This window comes from Chrysemys picta, chromosome 12 (assembly GCF_011386835.1).
Source record: "Chrysemys picta bellii isolate R12L10 chromosome 12, ASM1138683v2, whole genome shotgun sequence".
Classification (NCBI taxonomy): domain Eukaryota; kingdom Metazoa; phylum Chordata; order Testudines; family Emydidae; genus Chrysemys; species Chrysemys picta.
Window position 1 is genome coordinate 41429096 of NC_088802.1, and position 26266 is coordinate 41455361.

Sequence of the window (26266 nt, forward strand, 5' to 3'; positions counted from 1 at the left end):
GAAAACACAACAAATAAACCCTTTATTTGGTGATGAACAAAAGAACTGACAAACAGCACAGGGTGTTCCCAGGGGCTTTCATATTTCCAGTGAACTAGGATGGCGTGAGCTAGGAGCTCTGGTCTATACATAGCACTGGTCCGTGGGATGAGGGAGGGAGTGCGGGCTGATGTACCCTCTTGTTCTGAAGGAATAAACCAAGTGGTGTTGCCATGTTTGGATTTTGCAAAACCCTGTGTGATTATCTGATCAATCTGATGGGAATGACTTTCATCTGTGATTCTCTGGAGCCATTCTAGCAGTGCTTTGGATTTCACTAGATAAGGACCACAAATATACCTTTAAAGGGTCTGTTGAAAAAGGTACCCCTTAATAGCCATTTGGGGGTGGGAGTTGATGGGAATGTCTCTCCAGTGGCGTAGCCTCCTTGCTGGGCTCTTTAGAGAGCATTCAGTCCCATGTTCTATTTTGCTCTCCCTTAGGCTTTGAGCGTGCTGTGGTTTGGGGACAGTATCTCCTATATTGGGTTGGAAGTTGGCTACCCCTGCTCCGACAGACTAGGGCACCATCACTGAACCTACATTATTATGGGATTTCTCACACGTCCGTTGGTTGTCAACCTATAACAGCAGGAGGGCGAGGGAGGACGGGGACTTGCTGGAGCCTAGCGTAGCTGAATGTATCTCACATATGTACAGAACATACGAGCACGGATTCCATTTAATGCATCACAGCAGAACATGGTAGCGAGCAACTAGCATGAGACGGCGCGGACGGCTTTTCCCAGCAGAGACCCCCAAGAGGTGTCTGCCACATGCCTGCCTCATGTTATTGGCCTTGGAGCATTTGACAAAGAGAACAAAAACAGGGAATCGATGAACTGATCCATGTGGTGCTGCTTCTCAAGCAATGTTTTTTCCCCCTTCTATAATTGCATAACATGCTCTCAGCGCTTTATTACTCCCACTGCTGCTTTTAAAGCCAGGGGCTAAAGGGGAGGCTTGGGCTAGCCAGAATTGACGTACGCCTGTCCTGGGGAGGTCAAACTCAACAGCTGTAGCCTTATGGAGCCTGCCTGTTGAGCTCTGGACCGAAGAGGCAAGGGTGCTTACTGTGGTTCTGCTGCCTTTCGCGCCGTATCTGTAAGCTCGATGGCTGGGTCAGCGCTAGGACCAGTTAAGAGGCAAGTGGGCTGGGCCTGGAGCTACTAGTTAAAAGGCAGCCAGCTGGAATACCAGGCAGGCACAAAAGTAAGCAGTGAGCATGGATGCTGCTTGTAAGGAGAGCAGCGGCTGCTGCGCAGCTCTGTCTCCCTGTACGTGGCTACCCGCCCCTAACATTGCCTGAGAAGCGTCGAAGCTGGGGGAAGGCGCCATCTCAGCAGCCGCTGTTTCTGCGCATGAAGGCGTGGCCGCGCACGGGGTACTGCATCTCGACGAACGCCAGCGAGCCCACGGTGACCTCGCAGGGGCCCCGCACCTTGAAGCCGCACTTCCGGTAGAAGGGGATGAGGAAGTCCTCGCACATCAGCACGGCCCGCCGCACGTAGGGCAGGCAGCGGAGGTACTGCAGGTAGCGCCACATCAGGATGGAGCCCTTGCCCTGCTGGCGGAAGGTGCGGTGCACGGCCAGCGCGTGGATGTGCACGGTGGTGCCACCGGGCTTGTGCAGAGTCAGTGCGTCCTGCCGGGGGGGAGGAGACAGGAAAGCGTGTCAGCTGGCGGTTCGCTCGCTGCCGCAGTGCCCTCTCATTCTGTCGAGAGCGCTCATCTGACTGGGCTGCAGATGTAATGGGCCAGATCCTCAGCTGGTGTGAATGAGTAGACAGACGCACACCAGCTGCGGCTCGCACCTGATCTACTGGAGGTGTTGTCCAAGTACAAAGTGCTTTGCAGACAGTACCCAAAGGCTCATGACACCCCTGAATAGATGAAGTCATCCCCATTTCACAGGGGGGAAACTGAGGCACAAAGCAGTTCGGGCCTAATTGTTCAGTGTGGTGCTCCCACCCCCCAATCTCCATCTCCAAATGACTATAATTGGAGCAGTGGCTGCTCAGCCCTTCCTGAAAATCAGGTCCTACGTGACTTGCCCAGGGTGCCAGAGAGGCAGTGACAGAGCCAGGCATACGGTCCAGGAGTCCAGCCACCTAGTTTCCTGCTCTAACTCCTTCCCCTGCAAAGGCTTACAGAGCCCTTTCCCTTTTAATTACTTGTAATTGGAAAGAGGTGTGTTTTTTTTTAATATTAAACACATTTTAATGCCAAAGCAATAACTCAGTTCTTCTACTTATTTTTATCCTGTAGCAATTAATACTGCAAGAGAGCTCTCTCCAGGAGTGAACTCACTCCAGGTTGCTTGTAGAAATCGATTAGCTTGTAAAGTGCTTTGCAGAAGAGAGAGGCTGAATCAGCAGGAAGTATATTTGTCCCTAGGAGAATGGCCCTGTTTGTATTGCAGTTAATAGTTTGATGGAGTTAACAGTGGGTTGAGTTTGGGCTTTCAATAGTAGCCACGTTGTGAATGAAAGGTGATGAGGGGGAATTTTTTACCTCTCCATTTCTAGTCTATAAGGTGGCAGCCCCTTAGAACAGAGAAGAGGGGATTTGCATATGCAGGGAGCAATACAGAGCCTGCCTTACTCTGGCACTTAGCCAAAGCCCTGTTGCCCCAAGAGTTGTGGATGTCTCTGAAACGGAAAAGCCCTCTTGGCAGATGGGGCTGAACCGTGGCTGCAAAGCTGGAGGGCATTGGAGAATGGAGCCTCCCCCGCCCCTTTGAAATAAATATAAAAAGGGTGTCTTACAAACTGAACTAATTAGGTACCTGGAGCAGCCCCTGCTCTCCTTCCCTGCACTTGGGTGCTCAGCTCAGCACCCGGGTCACATGCTCCCTTGGAGTAACCCCCAATAACTACAGTCATGCCTATGCACGTTGGACTCCACCCTCTTGTCTCAAAGCTCCGTCGTAGGCCTCTCCATCCCTAGCATGGAAAGGAAATGGAGACAAGATGCAGTAACAGGAGCTGGTTCTTACCTGGCTGAGTTTTTCTTGGTCCCAAAGGGATCCTATAATGAAAGCCACCAGTCGGCCTTCTTCAAACCAGCCAAGCGACAGCTCAGGGCACAGGTTCAGAAAGTGGCGGATCTCATCCAGGTGAAGGGGACAGTCGCCCGAAACGGAGATAAATGCTAGAGAAGAATAAAAACAAGGCAATGTCAAGAGGGAACAGCCTCTCAGAGCTACACTGCAGCCTCCCCTAGGTTGGGAGAACCTCAGACTAATTGGTTCACCCCCCTCATGTTTGTTAAGCTCCAATTCACTTTGGGGAAGTTTGAATCCAGATCTGAACTTTTGTGGCTCAAGTCAATCTCTCCTTCCAGAAGCCAGAAAGGACTGGGATTCCCCTTCTCACCCATACATCTTCTGTAAGTTACTTCCTTTTAGAAGATGGGCACTTCGCACTTGAGAAAGCAAAGCCCTCAGCTCTCTCAAGCAGGAGAACTGTTCTAGGAAGCTGTGCCTGCTCTGTTCTCTGATCAGTACATCTCTGATCCGGGACATTGCTTTAAGGCTCGATAGTTCACTGTGCTCTCCCTGCGGGTTTTCTGAGTCACTCCTACAGCATTTAGCACTCAATTTAAAACCAGCCACAAATATTTATATAGTTTCAAAGTTCCTGCTAATTGATTTGGAAAACACTGGACTTGAAATGTTATGATTATCTCTACAGCTTGGGAAATGATCAATAAAAGGGAAAGCTGGTTAGCGGTAAAAGCAGTTTGGGTGGGATCTACAAAGGGACTTAGAGGTTGCAACTCTGACCCTCCCAGCACCTAACTTTTAGGTGCATCGAAAATCACAGGCACACCTGGCAATCCACAAAGCCGAGTTAGGCACCGAGATTCCCTATATAATGAACAGGGAGAGCCAGGCGCCCTAGACTGGGATCCACAAAGCCAGCATGCTCAGAGCGGAGCTGCCTAACGTAGTCAATGGGCGAGTCCGATGAGAGAAGTGTGCGCTAAGCCCCACTCCTCTTGGACATAGGTGCTCTGCAGCCCTGAGGTAGGTGCCTATTTCTGCTGGCGGTCCCCGAACAGCAACGGGGCACCTGCCTCGCCCCATACCAAACAGCTGGAGGTCCCTACCTCTCAGGAGCGCTCTAACCACTGGGCTACAGAATCATTCTCTCTCTCTCTGGCCCAAGACTGAGAGAATGATTCTGCAGTCCAGTTATACGGTGGGCAGTATGATCACCGTTACCTCTTCCAGCTGGATTTTGAATGGGACCAGATCTGGGAGGCAGCCTCCGAGCACGCCTACTGGATTGGGCGCCGAATGCCTGTCTTCCCCTGATTCATGAATTGCTCTGGGGCTTAGACAGGACATGCCTGGAGGAACGCAGCAATGCACATGCTTAGAGGCAGAAACGGGTGCCTAGGGAACTTTTGCTCTGAAAACATACTCCCTGAGTGAGTTTAGGGAGTTTTGTGCATCACAGAGGAGCCAAAACTGGGATTTAGGTGCCTAAGTCTTGGGTTTAGGTATGTCAGTATCTGTGGATCTGAGCCTTTGTGTTTAGGGTTTGAGAATGCGGGAAGTATATATTGCCTTCTGGTAAGAGCTGTGGTAGTTATCTCCCTCTGCTCTGGGCTCCTCCCAGCTTTGATTTCCAGGCCTGGTTCTCCATTGTCCTGTATCTCGTGCAGGCATTTACACCTGTGCAAAGGAGATCAGCATGGAAGTATTTACATCCACTTTGTTCTCCCTTTGCCTGGGTGTAAATGACGCGATGGAGAATCTGGTCTTGTCGTCACTAGTAGAAACCCCTCCCTTCTACACAGCAGGTGGCAAGTTCTCATTGGAACATTACAGGCTTATGCCAGGATGTCTCTTGCCGTGGGCCATTGCTGACTGTCGCATGGAAATTACTCCCCCTTCTCTAGCAGGTTTGCTGGCTTTCCTTTGAAATTTATCGCAAGAGGGAACAAAGGGCCAAACTCAGCCCAGACCCGAGTGGTGATGCGGTCCATGGTTTGCAGGTCTTGCAGACCCAGAGAAATCTCATGAGAAGAACTAGGCTAGCTACAAATGCTCTTGGCTCCAATGAGCACTTGATCTGTAACTCTCAGGTTCGAAGACTGAAAAATTGATTGAGTAATCTGTTTGTTTGTATCCCAGCTGGCTTCAGTGTTCAGTGTCGGAAGCGCACAGCAAGGAGGGAACACCCCACCTGGAGGAAAAGGGTTATTTGTTCCCAGTGGAATCTGGCCCTACTGACCCTGATATAGTGAAAAGCCCTTCCTAGGGCAGGATAAGAGGGCCAAGTGCTTTCTAATGTACCCCAAGGCGCATATTGCTTTCCTTGCTGCAGGGAGCCTCTCTGCACAGTGGTGCTGGTATGTGAATAAATGTGACTTCAATGAGGCTCTGTGGAGTCTAGGAATTTTGCTATTGACTCCACTGGGACCAGGAACAGGCCCTTAAGTGGGTTCCACCCTATAACACCTGGCTTCCAGCACACCTAAAGCTGCCTCCACCTCTGATTCTCCCTGTCCTTGTGGGAAGAGGGGGGGGTGCTGGCTGGCTTTATCGGCGGAAGGTGAGTTTTCAAATACCCTCGCAAACAGATTGACTGACTGACTGGGGCTTGTAACAGATCTGACACTAAAGACACTGGGGGAGAGGTAAACGGGTCACTCATTCTCTCTTTCCATTTGTGTCTCCATTGCTACTTGGTTAGCTCTGTAAAGCACTTTGGGCCGCAGCTTCTAAGACCGATGCTATAACGACTCTCCGCTGTTCCTGCCTGCGGTGCTAAGCCCTGGTCCCCGGCAGAAGGAGGGACATTTCCACTTGCACGCCAGCGCCAGGTGTATTTCTGAATTAAGGCCGGGGGCAGTACTGTGGTTTCTTTGGCTGAGCAGGACTGAGGCAGATAGCTAGTGGGGAAGGAGGGCTCTTACCTTCTCTCTCAATCTCAAATACGCTGATTGCATCCTCGGGAGTGAGGCACCGGAACTCGCTGGCGGGAAGCGTGTGACGGCGTTGGCGTCCGGGCGAGCTCCGCGGAGGCCTCAGGTGAATGGGCTTCAGGAAAGGCAAGGCGCTGATCACGGACATCCTCCGTTATTTCTGGTGTCCTCCGCAAACTTCTCCTCCGTTTGGCCACCGGTGTCGTCAGCGAGGCTCTATTTCAGTAAATATGCTCCAGCGGGATCAGCCAACCGGCCAAAAATACCTGCCAAGCACATACTGGATTAGGCAGCCTGCCTCCCGCGCTATATATGCACGCCGTGCCCTGCATGAGCCTGCACGGCCACCCAGCCTGTCAGCGCAAACGCGCTCGGGTTCTCAGACATAATCGCTGCCCCAATGCAAATGCGGGGCCTCCGCTCACGGCAACGGGGCTCTGGCATGGGACAGGTCACACAAACAACTCCCACCTGCCAGGCAGCTGAAGCGTAGGAACAAAAGCCAGCCACCTGGCTGCTGAGAAGCTGAGCGCTAATGACAGAGCGGAGGGACGAGAAATGGCTTTTACAGCCTGGGGCCCAGCCAGCGGGGTTAAGTGGTGAGACGGGCGGGGTTATGCGCTGACGTGAGCCGGGGGAGGGAAGGTGGCTCTAAGGTCACCAAAAAGCTGGATCTGGTGACTCAACAAAGCGCTCTTAGGGCCTGATCCTGCCTGGCGCTGAGTCTTTCCTGCTGAGTACCCACAACTCTCTCTGGCTTGCGTTGGAGTTCAACCCCTCGCAGGAGACCCTGAGCAGCTTGCAGGATTGGGCCCTTAATGCTGTCAAGCCAATCTTCTGCTTTCTGGGAAGCTCTTATGGTAATCGTGTAATTAACGAGCTGAGTGGAGGGGCTCAGAGCCCAGTGCTTTTTCCCCTTTGAGAAGAGGAGGAAGTGGGGTTGAGGCAGGGGACGAGGGGGGCGGGGAGTGACCCGCAGTGTGAATGAACTCTGGAGGCACTTGGTCTGGGAGAGAACTTGAGGGTTTGGAGAGGGTGTCGCTGAAAGAAGGAACCTCCTTCAGCCTATCAGAAAAACCCCTTAGCAGGACAGAGCTCCTGCAAGCAGCTTTCTTAGCCTCAGCAGCTACTGGCAGAAAATTGCCTATCGGGAGTGTCCATGCCTGGATGAGAAGAGCCACCCCCAAGCAACTGCCTCTTCCTGGAAGTGTAGGGCTGGCATTGCCTTCTCTCTTCTCAGGCACACACATTCTGATCTCTGCCCCCCCCTGGGCAGCGCTGCTGAGTGCCCTTTTGTGGGGCAGGTTTGCCCACCTGCTTCCAGACTGCCCCCAGCCTCCTGTGTGCTTCAGTCTGGATTAGTTAAGATGGAGGAAATGCATTTCCTGTAGTACAAATGAGCTGCAGATGGAGCGCCTATAAAGGTGTGGGCAAATGTCATGTGCATGGGCAGAGAATACACTGGGAAGGAAACAGTCTGCACCGGTATAGGCTGTCTTTTGAATCCCCCCAGGCTAGAAGTGACTGTAACTTTTCCAGCATCTGGCCTGTACAGTGTGTGGGTTAGCAGGTTCCCTGGGTAGATTGTCAGGGGCAAGTGGAGTCCACAAGTGACTCCATTAGTGAGGGCAGGTTGAGATGCTGGCATTAGGTCTGTGGCTCTCAGTTGCCAGAGATAAATGGCTTCGGCTGTTGCTCAGACTTTGGGAGAAATGCTGGAATTTATCGGCAGATGCTGTTTAGCACCGTCTGTAATTCTACAGCAGCGGCTACAGGGCCTGCCACTGGAATGCACTGTGGGTTAGCAAAAGACGAAAAATCTCCAGCCAATGGTTCCTGTAGCTTCCTGGATTCTCTCCAAGCTCCTCGGCGTTTGCACAGCTTTACAGATCCGTTTATCTAGCTACACAGACTTCTCTCTAGAGATTGCTGAGGTTCTCTAGCGTATACACAGGCGCCAATCTGGGCCAAATTCAGGGATGAGCCTAAGCTGTTGTGATGTACATCTATTTCTAGCCCCTTCAGCAGATAACTTACACCAGCGTCCACTCTGCTGTACTTTCTCTGGCTGTGTCTATACTAGGAAGAACCTGTGGTTTACAACCAGAGAGTTAACACACATTAGCTAAGATGGTGCAACATCCTAATGTAGGGAGGACAAGTTGTAGTATTTTGATGTAGCTGGTTGAGGTGAACCTTAGACACGTCTTTACTCCTCACCTTTGTTTCCCTGGCTGAGAGTCTAATTTAGATGCCAAGGGGTGGGAAGGGAGGAGTGCAGCAGGAAATGCACCTAACTGGTGGGTATAAGTGGAGGTAGATATCGGGCCTGGACTAGTAAATTCCTAGGATGGTTTTACAAGGCAGCTTCAGTGAGAGAGCAAATGCTACATGTGTGACTGAGCTATGCAAGGAATAGCAGCGCAGTGAGTGCCCAGCTGGCGGGAGATTAGAAAAGCACAGCACTGCTGGCCGTAGGACCCCAGGTGACGATGTGGTAGGACCTCCCAGCAGTGTGACTCTCCATCAGAGAGGGAGATTTTGAGAATATATTTAAAAGTGATTTCTGTTTCCTTCCAGAGATGAGGCCCTAAACTCAGTCCATCCAAACTCTGAGGAAGTTGGGAGCTGGCTCCAGACACAGATTTGAACTTGGCCACTGGCCCCCAACCCTTTTTATGGGCTTGTAGTGTCCCTCCTAAAGAGAAGACAGGCCTTGGCAGTGGTAAATACAAAGGGAATTCTTTGAGGCTGCTGAACTCAGATCTTGTGGTTATCTCTAGCTCCCAAGTGACTAAACACAGCCAGTTCTGCTTGACTTATCAGGCAGGGTCTACTTTATATAGCCCAACCAAATCCCTAGTTTGGAATAGCCCCGAACTTGTGTGTGTGTGTGTGTGTGTGTGTGTGAGAGAGAGAGAGAGAGAGATCAAACCAAATCAGTAAAACTATTTGTCAGATCGTTGTACACTAGATACAAATGTGCAGAAAGTTTGAGCAAATATCTGATAAATCACTTCTCCCTCAGGCAGAGATCATAGGTAATATTTCCTGAGAGCTGACCCTGTGTAATGCACTTCTGTGCATTCTGAATGATTTGCCAGCTGAATATTATAACTGATTGCTACAACTCTAGTGATAAATATGAGACCAGGTCACTGACGATTATTGTTCGACAGCTGCTGGCCTCCCCTTCCGATTATAGGCTGGCAACAGGCTAATAGGATTTGCAGAAATAACAAAACAAACAAAAGCAGCCACAGTGCATCCAAAATAGGACTGCATGGTGTTATTAGTCAAGTGCTGCTATTTTCTCTAGTTACAGTGAATTGCTATATTTACTATGCGGGGCCTGGGGTGTCTGTGGTGGTTGTTTAATACAGTCTCTCCACAAATATGCCAGCATCTGAGCTCTGGAAGCAAACTCTGACGACGTGACATTCGTGTGTATGTGTGCGTGCAGCGAGTGTGCTTTGCAGAGCGAAAGAAGAACTGGAGGAGAGACACGATGAGACAGCGATTAGGACATTAACTCTCTTAAATCCTAGAGGTCTTCTTACACGTGACAGGAGACTGCTGTGTGGAAGCCTGCAGTGATACCCTTACCACTCTGACTGCTGTGGACAAAGGGTGAAATCCAGGCTCTCTGGAAATCAATGGCAAAACTCCCATGGACTTCAATGAGGCCAGAATTTCACCCTCTGAATTTATAGTAAGAGAACTGCAAAAATGTTCATGTGCCATTGTCCTTTGTCTAATAGTCACAACCATTTAACACTTGACCCAGGCTATGAACAGATGGACAATGTCTTCTCTAAGCACCCCAGATCTTTTAACTGTGCTTGTTTAAGCCAGGTGCGATCAGGTTTTATTTTAAAAATTCTTTAAACACTCATTTTATTCCAACGTTCACCTGATTATCATTTTATTTATTATTGTCCTGATCAGCTTGTGAGTTCAATCCTTGAGGGGGCCATTTAGGAATCGGGGGGGGGGGGGACTTTATTTTTATTTTATTTATTTATTTATTGGTCAGGGACGGTACTTGGTCCTGCTAGTGAAGGCAGGGGACTGGACTCGATGACCTTTCAAGGTCCCTTCCAGTTCTGAGATAGGTATATCTTTATCAGTGAGAGTTATTTTCTGTGTATAAATGCAGCTAATTTATTTAATGCCTCTGTTGTCCATGTCTTTAGGAGTTACTTCTATTCATCAAGATGTGAGTGTAATAAGGACTGTGAGCCTCTTTGTCCTAATTTAATTCACTCCAAAGATAATTTTAGAAATGGATATTTCATGGTCCTTTGGATCATAGACTAAGGGTAAAATATAGCAATGGCCAAACTACTAGGAGAGGTTACAATGTCTATGGTTTTAATAGTATTTGTAAGATTTACTATTGAATTTTATGGAGTCAATTGTACTGATTGGATTAACCATTTATGGTGACTAATGGTCCAATCAGATATACCCCAGAGGATGCAGTAAGAGTTTCTTTAGACAGAAATATACACACCAATGGCTTCATCCTGTGAAGTGCTGAGCTCCTGGAGCAGGTTCTCAGCGCACCCCCAGATCAAGCCCTAGAAAAATATGTAAGTAAATATATAAAGCTAGAATCTCATCCCCTTACTCACAGTAAGTAACACCTTTATTCCATGAGTGGTCCCATTGACATCAGTGGGATTTTTTTGTAGAACAAGGAACTATTTAACGTGAGTAAGGGTTTCAAAATATGGCCCCACGAATCATTAATAATGTATTGGGCCAATTTTGCTGCAGTCATAGGGACTATGGATGTGGGAATTCACTCCCTGTTAATATCTCTCAGTATTTGTGTCATGATAAATTAATTTGTCAATTATTGATCAGCTCATGCAAGGAACCACTCCATCAGAAATCCTTCCAGCAGTTCTCTGCCCAGTACAGTAGAACCTCAGTTACGAACCCCTAGGGAATAAAGGTTGTTCGTAACTCTGAAATGTTCATAACTCCGAAAAAATGTTCTGATTGTTCTTTCAAAAGTTTACAACTGAACATTGATTTAATACAGCTTGGAAACTTTACTATGCAGGAGAAAAATGCTGATTTTAACCATCTTAATTTAAATGAAACAAGAACAGAAGCAGTTTTCTTACTTTGTCAATTTGTTTTAACTTTCCTTTTATTTTTTAGTAATTTACGTTTAACACAGTACTGTGCTGTATCTGTGGTTTTTAGTTTGGGGAGAGGGTGTGGGGTTTTTTTTTGGGGGGGGGGGGGGAGTTGGTCTCTGTTGCTGCCTGATTGTGTACTTCCAGTTCCAAATGAGATGTGTGGTTGACCGGTCAGTTTGTAACTCTGAGATTTTACTGTACCATATAAAGACACATACAGTATCGCTAATGTTAGGATGTCTGAGGTGGAGACTTTTATAGACAAGGGGTGGGATTTTTCAAAACCACCTAAGGGATTTGGACACTCAATTTTCAATAGAAATTAATGGGAATTCAGCATCTAAATCAGCTAGGCAACTTTGGAAAGCCCGCCCAAGATCACTACTGGGGCCCGTCTAGGACAAAAGTCAGTAATACTGAGAAAAGGCTGCCCTTTTTTTGCTTTCCTTTTCATTCTCTGGTTTGAAATGACATTTTTTGTTTTGAAATGTAAGTTAATTGGTGTAAATGGCTTTTGATAATTTCAGAATGTTTTGACCATTTTTAATTTAAAAAGTGAAACATTTCAATTTTTTTAAGGATTTCCAGTTTGCTAAAATTGTCAAGATTTTGACTTTTTTGTTAAAATTCAGGCTGGGAAAATTTGTCAATCTCAAATGTTCATGGGATGGGGAAACCATTTCCCACCCAGCTCTATCATTATCCCATTTCAAACTTGGGGAAACTGAGGCATGCAGCAGTGACATGACCTGCCCAAGGCTGAACATGTAAATATTATCTCTTACTTGCATTCATGTACTGAAAGAATCTAAACGTTCATATAGTACATGAAGATGCATGTGCCCATGCGTAAATAAACCAGCATGCTCATAATACACACTGACAGGCAACTCAAGCCAATGTTTTCTTTATTCTATTGTGTACATCTATTGGGATTGGGGTTTGAATGCTCAGACCTTTTAGAAACCTTGAGGGTTTGTTTGCATCGCAAACCACAATTTTAGGTCTGAAAATTCTTCTTCCAGTAAAGCCCTGTCTATTCCCAGATCTAAAATGTGGAGTCACTGCAATGACTCATCACACTCAGATTTTAAAAGTATGTGTGGGGGGCGGGGGGGGGAAGGAGTATGGTGGGATCCACATTCTAATCAAAGTCTACGCAAGCAAATTTTAATTTAACAAAGCTCCATGCTCTCTAAGACAATGCACCATGTGCAATTATAGGAAAGTAGGATGGCCTCTTTAAAGGCTCCTTTCCACTCTAGAAAATCAGTACCACACGTATTACAGTAGAAATGCAGACAATTACCTGTAGGCGTGTGTGGAATACGGTTTCTTGTTAGAACTCCGAAAGTTGTTCTTCTGGATGGCGTGGTCTGGTCTTGCAGTCTTCCTGCCAGTGGAGAGAGGAGAAAACAGACAGCAGTGAATTTTGACCTGCCTACTGCTTTTATTCTGCTGTGACTTACAAAGCTCTTGCTTATATATTTGTTATTTATAGAGCACGTGATGAAATTTTAAGAAGTTTATAAACCCTGATGAGTCACAGAGAAAGGTGAGAGGCTTTAAGGTGACATGCCAGCAAAAGCATCCTATGAGGCTTTTCTTTCCTGGCGTGATTGTCTGCAAGGGGATAAAGCATTTTAGCTGATTGCTAGATACTCAGTGCTGCTTGCATGTCTCAGGTAGATAGAGCCAATGACTAGATGCATAGCTAGAAAACATGAAATAATACATCAATATGTAATCTAGATTCATTTGAAGTCACTTTACATTTATTTAAACAGGCTTCGCACCCTTAAATGAGCTAAATTCAGCCATGGTGAAAGCGGATGTAACTTCATTGCTTTTGGTGCAATCAGAGACTGCAGCTGCATCACAAACTGGGGCTGCATTTGACCCAGGGAGTTTAAGAAAAGTAGTGTTCTTTGCAGAGCTTTTAGCCGTCAGTCAATCGCTGTGTTTTGGCTGTAGGCAAATACAGGTAGAATGGTTTATCAATCCCCAGCAAAGCAAGAAATGGACTAGTGTGACTTACAAAATGAAATACAGGGAGTCCAAGTTTACTCTGACTTATGTGAAAAGATAACACTAGTGAAGCCATGGCAGTCATGCTGCTGTCAAACCAGCGTGAGAGAGATCAGAATTTGGTCCAGTCCTAGGAAAGCAGAACCCTGAACATGTTACCAGGCTTGGATGGTGAAAAGAGAAGCATCAGGAAATTAGTAGCACTTAGAGACAGGAGGGTTGTTTTCAGACTAAAACTACTTCTACAGCAGCATCAGTCTGCAAGATGCTTTACAAAACACACAGACGAAGGGCCAGACGTGGCTCTCGACGCTGGTGTCAACCTGCAGTAACTCGAATGATGTCAATAGAGTTACAATGATGTAAAATTTGTGAAATCAGAATCAGACTTAAGGTTTCTGCCCTAAGGAGCGTACAATTTAAGGAGCAAGGCTGCAGTGAGATTTATTGCATGAGTAAAGTCATCAGAATTTTGCCCTCCTAGAGGCAAGAGAAGGTAGTAGAAAATATTCCAGACACAAGGTAGCATAAAGGAAGGTACCAGCAAGGAGATCAGCAACAACTCATGGGCCAGATCCTGTTTGGAATTAGTTGATGTAAAAGTGAAGTGACTCCATTAAAGTCAATAGTGTAACACTAATGTAAAAGAGGAGTAATGGAGAGCAGAACCTGGCTCCATATGTGCCTAAAGAAAAGCTGGAGGAGGTCAGGATGTGTTTAACTTCCAAGTCTCAATCAAAGTGACCCCAGCATAAACCATTTTTCTCTTTTAGTATTTTTGATAGAATCCAAACAGAAATACAACCCAACCCACACCCAACCAGTAGAAAACAAAATGTTCAGCAACTAGCACTAAAAATAACCAACCTACCCCCATTATAAGTAAACAGAACAGGGCATGTTGGAATGTGGTTAAAGCCATCCTGCTATTTTACCAGGGTGTTTTGAACCAGTCCCTTTCTCCCTGTCGCTATCTAGCAGCTGTGGAGGGGTCAAAAACTCTATTAGAATCGGAGCACTGGAAATTTACAGAGATTTACATATTTAGCAGCTCCCACAGCATCTTCAAAGGGCCCAGAGATGTTATTTTTGCATCTGTTTGCAACCATTCTTTATTGGCCATTGGTCCAGCCACTTAGCCAGCTGGCAGTTTTGTTTATAATTTGGGGTTGCGGGGGAGAAGGAAAGAATTACGTCACTTTTATTGTCATCACTTTGGAATTAACTGACCTATAAATTCAGCCTCCAGTCTCCAAGGGGTCTCATCTGCCATAATGATCTATGCACCTTTCTTCCCTTCTCTGCTGTAATGCATTCTGATTATGATACCCATGAGGATTTAAGCAGCTTTTAAGATTTGCAGTGTAACAGTATCTTGCTGTAACAGGGCAGATCTGCCAGTGAGAGGGGTTCCGATGATGTAATATTTCTACCTTGCATTTCATTGGCCAGCGTGTTTTTACTTTATAACCTGCGCAGATACAGAGAGTAGAGTTGGAATGAACCAACGATCCAGCTTTCCTGCTTGTGTAACTGAATTTAGCACCTAATAAAGCTGTAGGCTAAATTCTCTGTTGGTGTAAACTGATGCAGTAGCATTGATGTCAATGATGTGCCAGTGGAGAAGTTACTCTAATGATTGTTTTTCTAACTCTCCTCCAGACTTTTAATGACCATTTCTCCAAAACACAGCATGGGGCTGTCAGTAGCACTTGATTGCTTGTTACTGCAATAAATTCACAGCAGCACACCAGGCTTGGAGTGTATTCAATGCATTTAAAGATTCCCTAGGATTGCTGCTTAGTAGTTGAAGAGGCTGCCCCATGCCGGTATGCTTTTTTTTTTTTTCTGGGCAGCACAACTGAAGCAGTCAAACAACGTATTTGATGCAGGAAAGTCAGACCTTCATTGGTCCATATCTTTGGAGTACTATTTGCGTAGCTGGATTCCACTTTCCAAAAGCTGATTTTCTGCAGGCAAAAGGGGGGAAGGAGGTATGCACCCCACAAATCATTGTGCAGGCCACAGCTGAAGATCAGCCTAGAGAAGAGTCCCAATAGGGTTGTCAGTCCCTGTCTCTATTATTCTGGCTCAACCTAGGAGATGTGGCGGCGGGCTCAGTTCTGGGTCTTGAAAGTTTGGTTGTAAGATGTTTTTTAAGAATTTTTTCTGGCTTGGAAATCCCTCCCTATCTCTTCCCTCTCTTTCAGTGGCCTGATTCACCATCTAATGCTCCAGGGCAAATTCCTAAGGAAGCCAACCCTAGTGAGGCAAGGGCAATTGAGTGGCTGGGCTATGTACCATTGTGCAGGAGACCCCTGCGTGGTCTCTGCATAGGCAGAGACTGAGCTCTGTCCTGACCGATGGCCAGTTAAAGGGTGGTACTGATGAACTAGGGACAAGCCCATCCTGTCATCATTAACTGATCCAACGATGGTCATGATTCAGGGACAAGGGCCCAAAAATCAGGGGACAGTTTTGTCCATTTCTGCCTAAACTGAGCAAGGGAAGCAGCTTCAACACAAACCAATATCCAGTCCAGGTATCCTCCTTTACAAGGCCCCAGTGAACTGGAGTGAGCGCCTCTGTTCTCTTCTCCCCAGGGCCCGGGCACCAACCGATTGGCCTCATTTGCTTTTCTCTCCCAGGCCAGAGTAGTTGAACTAGGGCATAGTGAACTCAAGGTACAACCCAGGTAGTTAAGGAGGAGAGGGGTTGCTGCAGGCTGTAGAGGCCCCTGGAGGGAAAGTAGAGAAGGGTTTCCAGGAGAGCTGGGCCATAAACCAAAACTCTGAATCTGAGCCCCCAAAACTTCAGGACAGTTTGGTTTTAAGTTGGAACTTTGGGACATGGGCTTGGATCTAATTATTACTGGGTCATCCTGCATCTTATACAAGCAGAGCAGGTCACCTGCAACTAGTGCCTGGGCCCAGTGTCAATGCACTTATTCGGGTGAGCTGGATACTAGAAGGAGGCCGATGAACTGGTACAGAGCGCCACCTACTGGGGAAGCTAAATTCACCAGCAGGATTAAAACCAGTGAATATCCCCAGTGACCCCATTTCCAGGAGTTTGTTTTATAAACTTTTCATGAGGTGTGCACATGCGCACACACATGAAAGTGTGTGTTTAAATCTATCCCTGGCCACGCATGAAGTAATACCCAACTGGGGAGACTCGGCTTTTATAATAAATGTAGTCAGTGACTCAGGCTGGTAGAAGGTATCTGGCTGCAGGGGTGTCAGTCTGAGTCTTTGAAACAAGCAAAGCATGAGCAGTGAAGTAAAGGCAGCCTACTAACCCTGCATCCCTCAACCAAGGCTCTCAGGGCCTTCAACCCTGACCCACAAGGGTCGCTCTAACCGCAAGAGAAGAAATCTGTTCCATCGTCCACATGGTTTGAGCATTGGCCTGCTAAACCCAGGGTTGTGAGTTCAATTCTTGAGGGGGCCATTTGGGGGGGGGGGGAAGTAGTTGGGGGACTGGTCCTGCCTTGAGCAGGGGGTTAGACTAGATGACCTCCTGAGGTCCCTTCCAACTCTGATATTCTATGATTGATTGAGTCTTGGAGCATTCTGCTGAGCCTGCTAACCTGGTGCTAATGGTTTTCATACATAACAGTGTGTAGTTCTGCTCACCTCACAGTAGTTCTGTCCTCGGCTACAGATCTGAACCAGAGTCATAAGCGCCTGCTAAGCCAGTGCTTGTAAGTTGTGATGACTGTGAGCCCATCAGTGCAGGAGTGGGGATGTTTATAATTTGCTTATATAGGCCAAAATCCTCCCCTCTCTTCCACTTTCATATCAGCTATGCAGCGGGAGTTGGACAGAAAACACCAGCAGGCAGTGCAGCATGTGCGTGCCACAGAGTACAGGTCCTTGCAGGTTCCTGGTGCAGTGGTCCTTGGGGATGGAGCCAGGGCTCTATGTAGCAGTAGAGCCTCCAATTCATCCCCCTCCTATGGAGATTTCTCCAGCCATTAGGATGGAGTAGGGATGCAGAGCAACCCTGCATCCTGGCATGGGACCCTTGTCATGTCCAGAATGTCACCATGATCAGCCCAGCTACTCAGGCTGGCACTGGGAAGACAAGTTGGGCCATGGCCATGCATAGTACTTTAGAGGCATGGACCACAACAAAGTCCTTGCACCAAAGAGCTTCACAGTTGTGTGTGGGCCTGTCTCTACTTCTATGAAGTCAATGAAAGTTGAATCACTTCAGTAGAAGCAAAATCAGACCCTAAACTACACCTGCGACCAACCACCCTTTAAAATGTGTCAAACACAGTGAACGGGTCCTGGCTGGGATGCTCTCTCATAGGTGGCAATTTGAAGTTAAATGCCTGTCATCCTTTCTGTAAGTGTGGATCCCTGTCCTCTGACATTCTCTTAAAATGCAGGCACTGGAACAGCCAGGCAGGCAGATAATGTGACCTGTTATCTCTGATCACTCTTTATCCTACTACATTTTCCTGTATGGCTACAGGTGGCCATTGTAGATACACCTCTGCTCCGATATAACACGACCCAATATAACATGAATTCGGATATAACACAGTAAAGCAGCGCTTCGGGGGGTGGGGGCAGGGCTGTGCACTCTGGTGGAGGCAGGGCTGTGCACTCTGGTGGATCAAAGCAAGTTCGATATAACGCGGTTTCACCCCTATAACATGGTAAGATTTTTTGGCTCCCGAGGACAGCGTTATATCGGGGTAGAGGTGTAGTTACAATGAGCTGCCAATTTACATTGGCCACAAGATGGCACAAGAGTGTTTTTTATGGTACAGAAGATGTCAACATAAGTTGCTCAGCAAGAGAAATAAGGAACAAAATCTTGGCAAACGTAAATTGGCTTTTCATTGCCTCCTTATTATGCTCATAATAAGGCTTCCCGTTGCTATCAGACTCCCACTGCCATCAGGGTCCATTGTAAATGTCTCCTGTGAAATGCATCCCTTGCTGTAACACATACACACGACTGATTCCCATGAGCAGCCTTATCGAGGAAGCCCTGGCCTTTGTACACAGCCATTAATTTGACCTGGGGAACCAACACTCAAAGTAATATTGTATTAAGTCTGGGTCAGATTCTCTACTGGTGCAAACTGGAGCAGCTCCACTGAAGTCAGTTTACACCAGCAATGTGCCAATTTACACCAACAGGGAATCTGACCCACTCTTCCTAATGGTAAATAAACTTGGCATTTACTTAACTCTATGTAACTATCTGCATTTCTAATGCACTCGTCAGTGTAGTATCTAGGCTCCAGAAATATGAAGCCTGTCTTGATTTTACATGTCACCTTTGTGCAGAGGCCAAGGATGGTGATAGCTTATATGCAAGGATCCAACAGCCCTTTACAAACATTAGTCAACCACACCTTGACACCACCCCCATTGCAGTAGGTAAGTATTTTAATCGGCGTGGGCGTTTTGAGCCACAGTGAGGTTCTGGCCACCATTTTCTAAAATGGCTACTGATTTCAAGGTGGCTCCATGTTTCGATGCCCAGCTTTACGTGCTTCATTTTCAGAAATGCTGAGTGATCACGACTCCAGCTGAGGTACATGGGCGTTGCAGGTCCTCAGCTGTTCTGAAAATTGGTCCTGAAATGTTTTAATGTGGGTACCTACAAAAGTGACAAGCCCAAAATCAGTGGCCATTTTTTACCACATTGGTCTGACTTACCCAAGATTCTCCAGTAAGTCATTGGCAGAGTTAGGAATTGAGCCCAGGAGTCCTAATGCCCACTCCCCTGATCTACTAGTGGAACATCCTTCTTGCACTGTTCTAGGACCAAGGATGCTATTCAGCTGCGTGCCATCTTTGAAGCCGCTCAAACACTGGACTGTAGAGTCACAAACCAAAGGGGAGCTGCTCTTTACTGACATGAGAAGTTCAATTCCAACTAAGAGCACCTCAGAGGCACACTTAAAAGTACAGTGCAGAAATATGCATAGCACTCAACTGCTCTGTAAATAAGTAAATTGTCCTGATTTGATCCCTTTAAAATGCACGTCTTGCTACTCTGGTTAGTTGCATAATTTGACGACTTGACTGAAATGGCTATTTGCAACCTGAAGTCCAAAATCTGCTCTCCAGAATGTAATCACTCAGCATAAGGGCAGAGTCCAAACAGACTCAAGATTTATGTCTATTAATTATTTTTTGTGTAATACAGCCCTCAGTAGGTGCGGTCAATGGAAGCTGGGAAGTGTCCCTGGAGTGGATAAAATGTTGCAACATGAAAACCTTTGCTGCAAGGGCAAGAAGAATGTAAGCACTAACTGGAGTGCAAACCCCTAACTAGGCGAGCAAGAGGGCATTTTTCACTCTTTAAAGGGCCTCATCCTATTTCCTCTCTGACATCAAAGGCAACCCACCCTGCTAATTTCAAAGGGAGCAGGATTGTCCCATAATTGTTCCATCTATGTGCCCATTAAGGGGTGGCAAGTGGTCATGCTCAGAAGATGACTGCACTGTATATACAAGCCAGCAATACACTCCACTCCATTCCCTTTCCCACCGCTATCACCATAGAGTGATCTATATGGGGCACTGTACGCTCAAAGTGAGAGGCTTGGGAATGTCCAAGATCTGACTGAGCATCATCTCTGAGTGTTTTATCACTGAGTTTATACCGGCTTCCCACCCATCTTGCTCTGTGTGCAAATAATTAGCAATTTTCCCACTCTCATAGATCTCTAGGCATGTCCCTGCCCTCCACAGTACATGGATGGAAGTTCCACGTGGTTAGCAGGCTCTGAGCCCACCTTGTCCATATTATGAACATTTTGTATCAACATGACACATACACGAGAGTTAAAATTTCTTTCCCAATTGAAGCTGTCATTTCCCACTCAGAAAACAATGATTCCCTCCATCTTCTGTTCATGATGGAATCAAGATTAATGCTGAAAGCTCAGAGCCGCTCCTAGGAGCTACAACAACAGGACTATACCCCACCTTGTTAAAATGCTACATTCCTTCACTTTAGGGGACAGAAATTAGGCCCAAGTTTAGGGCCAGCAGAACTTGGCACAGGCCTGGGCACAGGACCTCAGGGGAGGTGGCTTTCCACCTTTGCAGCGCCCTGATTTTGAGATAACTGGGGATCATTTTGTCCCCAGGCATAAACTAGAGCAGCCCAAATGTAGTGGTTATTATTATGACTGTTGTCTGTTTGTATTATTGGAGCACTTAGAAGACCTAGTCATGGCCAGGACCCCACGGTGCTAGATTCTGTACAGAACAAAAAGCCAGTCCCTGCCTCAAAAGGCTTATCTTACAGCCTGCAGCCCAGGCCCCCAGGCCTGACACAGCAATGCTCTGGCTATGCCCTTTTCACCCCCAACCACACCCAGAGGAATTCCCAGGGTGGCAGGTTAAAATGGCTTTATGGACACCTTGCATTGCCAGAGCTGTGCAAAAGAATCCTGATGGACCTGAGAATTGGGCCCAGAGGGTTGGAGTGCTGATCTCAGTCACGTTGTGGTAAATCCAGAGGAACGCAGGCAATGATTATTCCACATTTACCGTAGTCTGACCGGGAGCAGAATGTGCCCCAAAGCCTCTAGAACAAACGTGCACACAAAGTTACGTTCCATCAATAGAATCTGTTTGCGCAACCTCAAAAAGTGCACAGTCAGTCCCTGGGCCTGGTGATGTCAGGGGGTCCTGCTCTCCTGCCGGGGGCACTAGAAACATGGAGGAGACTGGCAGCGTTGATTTTATTTTTAAAGCTACGTTTCTAGCCCTTTTCTTTGGTACAACTCTTGGAAATGTAAACCAATCGCTCCAGTTGAAGAGCTGGGCTTCACTCCGCAGCAGGCGGCACAATGAGTCGGTCAGATTTGGAGTGTATCCCAAAGATTCATCTCACTAACCCTTCCCACCATCCTTGAGTCAGCCCTGCACATACCGGTGTGATTCTGCTGCACAGAAATTGGTTCTGGCTGAGTAAGGAGCAGACAAAATAGTTTTGCAAGCCTGCCCAAATATTCTAAAGCCACATTGGCAAGTGGAAACTTTTACACCTTCCACAGTTAGGCCATTCAAATCCTTTAAGGACCTATTTAGCAGCGATCCCCATGAGCTCAGAGAAGACCTAGTTAAAGACATTGAATCCAAATATTGAACTCATAATGAGACTTCTAAGAGCCATTAAACAACATAATTCTTCCCCATTGACTGGGGAGCTTCTGAGCACCTGTTAATGGCACATGAAAGCGCCAGAGGGCTCTGGACTCACACAGAGCTATTCTAGTCTATTCTATGCAGGGTCTTACTGTACAGCATTAAGCAATGTGACTAACATCTCCCACGTTTTTTCTCTCAACCTCTCTTCAGGGAGAGAAATATGTCCAGTGGAGAGTTTTGGTTTGGAATGTATTGACTTACTTTATGTATATATTGCTATATGTTTATGTTAGAGAAGGCAAGGCCAAAGAAATGTGCCGGCATTTGGAGCAGAAGATGGTGAGGTTTGGGATGGCCATTAGTCCCTGAGGGGAGTTAATTCCACAGACTTTGGCCGGCCGATAAGAATGCTCTGTCTCCTGCACAGACAAGTTTAAACTAGGTGTAGGGAGGGCCCTTGTGCTGGAGAAGCAACCACAGTCTTCATCCCAGAGCTGTCTGCAAACTTTTAGATACCCTGAGCCCAGCCCTCTGAGAACCTGGAAGTTAAGAGCCTGATCTAATTTCCTTTACAGTCAATGGAAAGACTCCCATTAGGCAGGCACTGTGGACTTGTGGATAAGAGTGAGGAGACCTAGTTCTCATCCCAGCTCTGCTACTGCTCTGCTATCTGACCTCTCTATACCTCCCACCCTTTGTCTACCTTGTCTAATTAGATAGTAAGCTCTGGGAGGAGGGGCTGTCTCTCACAATGTGTTTGTACAGCACCTAGCACCATGGGGCCTGGATCGCAGCTGTAGCCTCTAAATACTCATGTAATACAAATAATAGATAATAATTACGTTGGTGGGCTTTGCCTTGGTTCTGCAGGATCTGAGCAACCTCCTAACCCAGACGCCACTAGGAGGCTGAGTGGTGGATAGGTCAGCTATAGCAGGGGCTAATGTACAGAACATGGCTTTCTGGGAGAACCTCAAGAGCTGGGCTGGGGTGGGAAGGGTGGCTCTAAGCAAATTTTACATACACTCGCAGAAAAAAATAAAACCTGCAGCCGCTCCTCACACCCACTCCTCAAAACAGAGAGCTCCCAACACCTGCCCTGCTCACAAACACCAACCCTTGTCAATCCCCTTTCTCCCCCCAAACCCAGATAAGCTTCATAGTGCTGCTGAGGGTCAACAGATTTGGGATACTGCAGCTCAATGTGCAGAGTAAATTCCAAAGGGGAGGGCTCCTCCTGGGGAACACCCTGCTCGGAGCTCCCGCAATTAACTTGTGGCTCATCCGGCTGGCCCACCGCCATTAGCGTATCAGTGGCAGTAATGCCCATGGAGAGAGGCAGGCTCTCAAGCAGGAAGGTCCCAAGCTGTTTAGTGCGTTATAGCTCAAACGTAACCCGTAAAGCTGCTCCCAGAGACCCAGAGTCAGTCACACACATCCTACAGTACTGGCCTCAGGAGCTCACAGCGATTTGAAGAAGAGTAGCCATAGTCCAGCAGGCAAACCCAAGAGCTGGGTGCACCCGAGGCACAACACACCAGCCAGCCACAGATGACAAGAAAGCCTGCTTAGTGGAGGAGATGGGGCACTGACTACAATGGTGTGCAGAGAGAGGGGAGGTGAGAAGAGAAAAAGGATTGTAGAGCCCTGACTGATCGCATCTCCCCTGCTGTCTGTAGGCTGGGAAGCTGCACATCAGGAGGTCGGGCGGATAGTGGAGAAGGACAGATAGGGTGCACAGAGGAGCTCTTTGCATAGTGGTGGGCCAGCAGCAAGAAGCAGCTATCCTCATAGGTAGGAGAGCACAGTATGCTGGTACACAGCAGGACTGACCAGCAAAGGGCTAGAAAGGTGAGCGAGGTGGAGGACATAGATACACCTACCCACCCATGTCTCATTTTCCCACCCTGTTTCCCTTCTGTATTTGTGTTGCCAGTCTTTTTTATTTCCTTTTCCATTCAGTGCCATATATATACAGATGTAGCATCAACATCTGAGTCTGTACAAGCCTTACAATGGGGCTGCAAGGTGATGCCACAGATACCCAGGGACCAAAGTGACCGGATAAAAAGACCTAGAGCTGCTCCCTTGACAACTTAGCTGAGGCCCTTTTCCTGCTTGAAACAAAATCTTAAGAACACTGAATTAGGAAAGGCAAAAAAATGCATATGAAGCCAATAGGTATAAGTGCTGCTTCCCCGAGGAACTGCGGGGCAAGGAGAGAAGGAAATGGGAACTTTGAAGTAGACCCTAAAGCTAGAGTTACTCAGTTTCATTGGAATGCATTTAAACTGTGCGTGCTGGGTGCCCTGGGATCTGGAAACTAGATGATTTTCCTCTGAGAAGCAGCATGGTTTTGAGGCCCTGCTCATGGGGTTGGTGACTAGAGGCCTGGGCTCTATTCCTGCCTCTGCCACTGACTTGCTGTGTAACCTTAGACAAGTCACTTCAGGCCTTTGCTTCCCTTCCTGCCCTTTGTCTGTCTTTTCTATTCAGAGTGTGAACTCTTTTAGGCCAGGCACTGTCTCTCACCACATGTACATACAGCATCTAGCACAAGGGGGCTTCAATCTTGGTTGGGGCCTCGAGAGATAATTGATAATAATCCCCGGGGAAGGTGGAGGAGAGGGTTAATTAGCTATTTGGAAAGCACCTTGAAACTATCTTTAGCAGCACCATCATCTTTCTTCCTCTCCTCTTCTTCCCATTCTTTCCCTTCACTCCTCCCACACTTTCCCTTTCCCTTTCCACTGCCTTCCCTCTGTCCCTCCCGCCTCTCCCATCCCCTCCTGCTTTTCCCTCCTCTCCCATCCCCTTATTTCTCCTCCTCATCCCTCCATCCTCATCTTTTTTCCTCTCCCCTCCATCCCACCCTCCTCTCCCTCCATCCTCTCATCTTCTTTCCTCACCTCCTCTCCCTCCATCCCTCCTCTCCCTCCATCCTCTCATCTTCTTTCCTCTCCCCTCCATCCCACCCTCCTCTCATCTTCTTTCCTCTCCCTCCTCTCCCCTCCATCCCTCCCACCTCTCCTCTCATCTTCTTGCCTCTCCCTCCATCCCTCCAGCCTCCATCCCTCCACTCCCCTCCCCTCCTTCTCTCCCTGCATCCCTCCCCCCTCTCGCCGCCCCGCCCCCGCAGCATCCGGCTCCCCGGCGGTGGGCGGGGCCGAGGTGCCGGACCCCGCCCCCGGGCAGTGACTGCGCCTCGGCTCGGGCCTCCTCCCTCCCTCCCTGTCCGCTGCCGGCGGCCGCTCGCTCGCTCTCCCCGCGCCGCTGCCCGAGAGCCATGGCGGACCAGCCCGCAGAGCCGGCCCCGGCCCCGGCGCCCCCCGCCCCCGCCGGCGGCTCGCAGCGCCTGCTCTTCTCTCACGACCTGGTGTCGGGCCGCTACCGGGGCTCGGTGCGCTTCGGCCTGGTGCGCCTCATCCACGGCGAGGACTCCGACTCGGAGGAGGACGAGGGCGGCCGCGGCGCCGGGGCCGGCAGCTCGGGGGGCTCGGAGTGCGGGGGCCCCGGGGCCGGCGGGGCCGAGGAGAGCCGGGCCAGCCCCCTGCGCCGCGGCTACGTGCGGGTCCAGTGGTACCCGGAGGGCATCAAGCAGCACGTCAAGGAGACCAAGGTGAGCGGCTCATCTGCATCTCATTTGCATGCGCGAGGGGCCGCCGGGCTCGGCCGCGCCCACCCGGGCTCGCCCCCCGCGTGGAAACGGTGCAGCCCCGGGCCTGGCCCGGCAGCTGCACCCCGCGCCTTGGTGCTCTGCCACCCTGCAGCCGCGATCCGCCAGCCCCGCTCGGGAATCCCCGGACCTCTGCACTGGCTTCCCGGGGCTGCCGCTCCTCGCGATCATCGCCCCTAACCATGGAGCGCCTCAGTCATGTGCGCCCCCTGCCCCGTATGCAGCCGCTCATGCGGGGGTGCTGAGAGCCATTGAGCCAAACTGCAAATCCTGTATAGGATGGAAACCCCTGCAAGCCAGCACCTGCTGCAGCACCCCTAGTTCCAGCACCTATGCGCTCATGACATTTGGCATAATTGCATAGCATACTCTGCTCAGGGACATGGGTTGTAACAACAAAGGGATTGTGACTTCCTAGGGGCAGGGGCTTTATCCACCAATTGCCATGCTAGCCTGTGGGGTTATGCACAAAGATGCCAAAGGCACAGCTGTCTCTTAATGGGAAAACGTATCTTGCAATTATTCCTAATCTCAAGAGGCACTTTAGTATGGGATTGATTATTCCTTATTACTATAATCTGTTCTCTCTTGTTGGACATTTCATTGGCCTCTTATGTATGCTAATTTTGTTGGGGTTGAAATATATTTCCCTTCTTTCAGGAGGCTTTAAAGGCAGTAATTAAATCTCCTTGCCTCTCTAACCTGGAGAGGCTACAGCTCTTATCTGCATAGAGGAGATCAAAATGTAGCTTGTTTCATTTGGATTTTGGTTTAAATTTAAAATAATCCTAAAAAGTCCAGGAAACTGGTAAAGGCCATTGCCTGTGAAGGTGAATTAAACAGTGCCTGGTAATAGATTCTCTCTTCTTTGGGGAGAAGTGGGTGCACTATGTATTTTTTTAAAACCTCAACATAGGGGAGTTAACTGCTAAGTACAATAGCTTTGGACAGTTAAAGATTTCAGTGTGACATAGTGGTGTACAGATATGAAGTAGATTCATGGATTTGCACTTTTTTTCTGAATGATTATTCCTATCAGTCTTGCACATGTTAATTTGTGACCTTTCATTGTTGTTCAAAGGCTGCAAGGTGTGAGTGTTTGAGGTCTGGTTTAGAGTACTCCCACTTCCCAAAGTTAGTCTAGAGCTGGGTTATACGCACAGTGACTGACAATACTTGGGAGACAAAAGAGAGAGGGGGCACTCTAACATAATACAAAGGGGCCTGGGATGAATGGGTGTCACACAGAACAGAAGGCCTGTGCTATCATCGAAACAGAAAGAGGCTGCA

General features: G+C 48.2%; 2 protein-coding genes across 6 annotated transcripts in view; one reads left to right on the forward strand and one right to left on the reverse strand.

The window, feature by feature from the left end:
- Positions 1 to 24828, reverse strand: AANAT (aralkylamine N-acetyltransferase). Of its 4 annotated transcripts, none has more exons than XM_042841153.2 (6): positions 24692 to 24828; positions 12444 to 12527; positions 10495 to 10561; positions 5970 to 6244; positions 3037 to 3191; positions 1 to 1683 (listed from the first exon to the last, which is right to left on the reverse strand). In XM_042841153.2, exons 4-6 carry the CDS (start codon positions 6124 to 6126, stop codon positions 1378 to 1380), a joined length of 618 nt encoding a protein of 205 aa, XP_042697087.1. In that variant the 5' UTR covers positions 6127 to 6244; positions 10495 to 10561; positions 12444 to 12527; positions 24692 to 24828; the 3' UTR covers positions 1 to 1377. The 4 variants fall into 4 exon arrangements, with proteins under 4 accessions (XP_042697087.1, XP_008162101.1, XP_042697086.1 ...); XM_008163879.3 differs by having other exon boundaries at positions 24674 to 24812; XM_042841152.2 differs by lacking the exon at positions 10495 to 10561.
- UBE2O (ubiquitin conjugating enzyme E2 O) overlaps positions 1 to 26266 on the forward strand; it is a 113908-nt gene that overhangs the window by 2213 nt on the left and 85429 nt on the right. Inside the window, exon 1 of one of the 2 annotated variants that reach the window (XM_024101759.3) lies at positions 24463 to 24919. The exons of the other annotated variant lie outside the window; for it this stretch is intronic. Within the exon in view, the coding sequence (XP_023957527.3) occupies positions 24587 to 24919 (333 nt within the window). The 5' untranslated portion in view covers positions 24463 to 24586. Of the gene's footprint in view, positions 1 to 24462; positions 24920 to 26266 lie in introns of those variants that run through there. 2 annotated transcript variants of the gene reach the window in all.

Coding starts and splice junctions, on each gene's coding strand:
- AANAT (XM_042841152.2), bottom strand. CDS start 6,126: ATGTCCGTGATCAGCGCCTTGCCTTTCCTGAAGCCCATTCACCTGAGG. Junction 3,192..5,969: donor ATTTGAGATTGAGAGAGAAG/GTAAGAGCCCTC, acceptor ATTCTTCTCTAG/CATTTATCTCCGTTTCGGGC. Junction 1,684..3,036: donor ACCAAGAAAAACTCAGCCAG/GTAAGAACCAGC, acceptor CCCCCCCGGCAG/GACGCACTGACTCTGCACAA.